The sequence below is a fragment of the Frankliniella occidentalis genome, unplaced genomic scaffold (genome assembly GCF_000697945.3).
Source record: "Frankliniella occidentalis isolate FOCC.00 unplaced genomic scaffold, Focc_3.1 Scaffold5600, whole genome shotgun sequence".
NCBI classification, from domain to species: domain Eukaryota; kingdom Metazoa; phylum Arthropoda; class Insecta; order Thysanoptera; family Thripidae; genus Frankliniella; species Frankliniella occidentalis.
This window is the reverse complement of record NW_026272638.1, coordinates 1-3900: the sequence shown is the minus strand read 5'-3', so window position 1 is coordinate 3900 and position 3900 is coordinate 1. Positions and strand designations below refer to the sequence as shown.

At 66.5% G+C, this 3900-nt stretch overlaps 1 protein-coding gene across 2 annotated transcripts; it reads left to right on the top strand.

Moving 5' to 3' along the window:
* Positions 1–6: 6 nt before the first annotated feature.
* Positions 7–3894, top strand: LOC113215064 (uncharacterized). 2 transcript variants are annotated; one of them, XM_026434619.2, is made up of 8 exons: positions 7–783; positions 895–1300; positions 1384–1520; positions 1761–1937; positions 2383–2600; positions 2778–2989; positions 3067–3335; positions 3429–3894. In XM_026434619.2, the coding sequence occupies exons 2-8, from the start codon at positions 1091–1093 to the stop codon at positions 3739–3741; spliced, it is 1536 nt and encodes a 511-aa protein (XP_026290404.2). In that variant the 5' UTR covers positions 7–783; positions 895–1090; the 3' UTR covers positions 3742–3894. The 2 variants fall into 2 exon arrangements, with proteins under 2 accessions (XP_026290404.2, XP_052133018.1); XM_052277058.1 differs by having other exon boundaries at positions 895–1520.
* The last annotated feature ends 6 nt before the right edge of the window (positions 3895–3900 follow it).

Genomic DNA, 3900 nt, shown 5'->3' with positions numbered 1-3900 from the left:
CGCCGCCCCCGCCGCCTCCGCCCCGGCGTGGCCCTGGCCGCCCTGTGCGTGAGGCGGCGCGGCTCGTGAACGCTCTGCGTGCAGCTGGCCGCGCGTCCCCTCTGAGGGAATCACTAACAGAGGCGACCACAATACTGGTAATGGCCCCTTCCGTTACCCGCGGGACTCCGCGCCCCTTGTCGCGCTGGCCCAGATGGCGCAGAAAAGGATGTCCGCGCCGCGCGTTGCTCCGCCCCGCGGGGGCTCCCCATCGCGGCGCCGTCTGCTGGTCGCCGTGGCGGTCGTCGCGTCGGCCTTGGCACACGGACAGGGCCAAGTCCAGCCAGTCCAGCACTCGACGGCGACGGTGGCCCGTTTGGCGGCCGACTTCTTTGCGAGCAGGGGCGTCGTGCAGGTGGTGATGGGCGTCTGCGAGCCCGGTGAGCGATCACGAGACGGCATGTGGGGCTTGTCGTAGGGGCGCTGGACTTGAGCCCGGACCACTGTACGCCACACCAGTGCCCAATATGAGTCTAGTCTAGGGAGTAGGAGTACCATGCGGGCTCAGATGGGCCGGGGCTCAAGTCCAGCATCCCGTGTGGTGGGCAAGCGGTGGCATCGTGCCCCTTGACTGCCCCAGGTCGCACCAGCCTGACGCGGGCGCTGGCGGCCGACGGCCGGCTCCAGGTGCAGGCCGTGCAGGCGCAGACCACCGCACCGCACCTCGCCACGCCGGCGCTGCAGCGGCCGCCCGTCCTGGGCGTGCTAGTGTGGTCCTGCCGCCCGAGCCTCGGGGAGCGCCTGGTGGGTAGGCCAGCCCGCCGCGCTCGGCTGCTCGACAGACCGGCCTACCCGGCTCGCCGCAGGCGCGCTCGCCCCTGACACTCACGGCGGCTGATGGTGTTTCCCCCGCAGGACGTCGATGCCAGCACCTTGAACGGCAGCTACTTCTGGCTCCTAGTCGACCCGCCTTCCTGGTCGGCGTTTGAGCCGGGACTCCGACTCGACAGTGAGGTCACAGTGGCGCGACCTCTGTCAGCCTCAAGGGACGCGTAGTGACATTCGGAAAATAGTATTCACTGAAATATGAGTGGGATAGTTTTACATGTGAATGTGCCGTGTTCCGCCCTTCAGGTGGGAGCTCCTGGAGCTGTTTCGGCCCTCCGGCAGCGTCGACGCGCGTCTGGAGCGTGTGGGTTTCTGGTCTACTTCGATGCCCACCCGGGACCGCGCCCACGGCACCGTGGAGGGCGAGTGGCACTTGGGGATCGCCTTCAGGCGCATGCACGTGCCGGGAGTCACCGTCAGGGAGGCCATCTACGTAAGACCTCACGTCACGTGTGGGTTCGCCTCCCCCGGATGTATTTCCGTTTCCGACTCTCAGCTCCGGCCTCCGGCGCACAGATGTGGCAGCAGGTGGGCGAGGTCGTGATGGCGCGCCTGCTGGAGATGCCGCGCGCCGAGGCCATGCCACTGCTCACCCCGCTCGCCATGCACGCCCACATCGTCTTCATGAACATCGTCGCTCGCTTCAACATGACGTGAGTAACGAGTAACCCGACGCACTCCATGGGATGTACGGAAGGTACCTCAAAACGGAAGGGAAGTGGTTCGAAATCGAGTGTGCATTTATTACCCGACCTGACCCTATTTGCACAGCATTAATTTGTCTCTGAATTAATTCTACTTTTTGTTCAATGTGACGTCATGCGGACACGATGTCGACGAATGAAACCTCGGACTGCCACCGTTTCTGCGTTTGTTTTTCTCTGTCTATGCAGCGTGATCAAGCGGATAGCTAGAACGAAGCCGGGCCAGCTGAACGCAGACCCGGGCACGCCCTTCGACGGCACGATGGGCTTGGTGGAGCGCGGGGAGGCCGACATCTGGCCGGGGTGCATCATCACCGCGGATCGGGGTCGGCCCATGGTCTTCTCGGCCACCTCCTGGACGCTGAGGTGCGTTTGGGTGGCGCCGGGAGCTGCGCTAGGCGCGCGCGCCTGAGAGCGAGAGGAGACAGCCGGCAGAGCGCTGGGCCTGGCTGGGGCCCCCGGCAGACGGGCTTGCCTATCGACCCGGGGGGAGCACAGGGGGCCTGCTGCGTCGCGGGCCCCACGCAGGGGTGTGGGCCTGGGCAGGTACGAGGTGGTTAGTCCGGCATCCCCCTCGCTGCCCGGCGCGCAGCAGAGCCGAGGAGGTCGCCAACGCGAGGGGCGACAGGCCACCCCACCGCGCCACCACCCTTCACTCACCCCACGGCCGTGCCGCGGCGCGCCCCTCCACTGAGCTAGGCCCCACCACTTCGCCCACCCCCAGGAGCGTGAGGTCCAGACTCGCCGTGTTTCCCTCCCGCCCAGTGCGCTAGCTCCACGCGGCGGTTATCTCTCTCTCTCCCTCCCCCAGGACCGTGTGCGGCTTTCTGACCAACACGGCGCTGGGATCGGCGGACGCCGTGGTCAAACCCTTCCAGCCGTGGCTGTGGGTGGCCGTGATCGGCCTGTCCGTGGTCGTGGCCCTGCTGGAGAAGTGCTTCCGCGCGCTGGAGCACACGGACCCGGAGCACGGGGGTGCCTCCTGGTCAGACGTGCTCATCAGCTGCTTCGGCACGCTCACCGGGCAAGGTCGGTAAGGTCGCACCCCGGCCGCAGCCTGGTCCACGGGATGCGGCTCCATAGGGTGGGCCTCCATGAGAAACCATGTGATTCCCCCTCGCCCCCACCCCGAAGACTTTTGGCCCCAATAAATGTTCTGCGCTCCCGTTGTTCCCGCTCACCACCACGGCCTCCCCGACGGGGCAGGCTTCCTCGCGTGCGGGGACTGGGTCTCGGGGCGCGCGCTGCTCGCCACCTTCGAGGCCTTCTTCCTCCTGACGCAGGCCTACTACAACGCGTCCATCGTCACGTTCCTCCTCCGGCCGCCACCCAGCAGCATCCGCAGCGTGCGCGACCTCGTCGAGTCCCCCTACAAGGTGGCATGTCACGGCTGGATCCACACGGCGCGCGTGCTGCAGGTGGGCCTACAGGGGGCCCCGCAGGGGATGGCCAGGCCGCGTCACGAGCCACCAACAACCACCTACTGTCCGTTCAGAACTCGACCGACCCACTGGTGCGCGAGCTGTTCCACCGCAAGGTGGAGCCGCCGCGGGGGCTGGGCTTCCTGGGGACGGCCGACGCCATGGCGGCGCTGCGGAGGCCCCGGGTGGGGCTCGTAGCCTCGGATGACGTGGTGGACGAGGCCGCCGCCTCCATGACCCGGCAGGAGACGTGCCGCCTGCAGCAACTCGACGTGGACATGCCGCTGGTCATCGCGCTGGGCACGGCCAGGAACGCCCCCTTCAAAGAGATGATGCACTCCGGGTGAGTGTGTCTGCAGCGTGGTGCAGCCGGGTGCAGCGTGCAGTGGCAGCCTCTGCGGCAGCTGCTCACGGGGCCTCTCCTCGTCCTGCGCAGGACGATACTCCAGGTAGAGCGCGGCATCGCGCACCGGGAGAGGATCGTGTGGCGACAGCGACGGCCCTCGTGCGACCGGAACGCGGGCGGAGAGTTCGCCCCCCTGGAGCTGCTTCCCGTGCTGCCACCGCTCGTGCTCATGGGCGCGATGGTCTCGGTGGCGGCCGTCCTCTGCGCCGCCGAGCGGGTCCGGGCTGCCTCCGTCACCTCTGTTCCGATGGCGAAGGCCGCGCGAGCCCGCCGCCCCCTGCAGCTGTTGGCCAGAGGTGGAGGGCGCCTGGACGGTAGGCAGCCCACCCACCACCTGAGCTGAGCGGAACACGAAGACGTTTAAGGGGGTCAGTTGGTCAAAGAGAGAGCTTTTAGAATCAATCCTTTTGAAACCCGTTACCTAAATTATTTTTTTTTATCCCTATGGTGTTAATTATGGTTCGCTTTTAGGTCATTGTACTTAAAATAACATATCAGTCAG

Bases quoted from the DNA above. Each gene is read 5' to 3' on its own strand.
- LOC113215064 (XM_052277058.1), top strand. From the start codon at position 1,066: ATGAGTGGGATAGTTTTACATGTGAATGTGCCGTGTTCCGCCCTTCAG. The intron at 1,521-1,760 runs GTGAGTAACGAG...CTGTCTATGCAG, and splicing joins GTCGCTCGCTTCAACATGAC to CGTGATCAAGCGGATAGCTA. The intron at 2,990-3,066 runs GTGGGCCTACAG...CTGTCCGTTCAG, and splicing joins ACACGGCGCGCGTGCTGCAG to AACTCGACCGACCCACTGGT.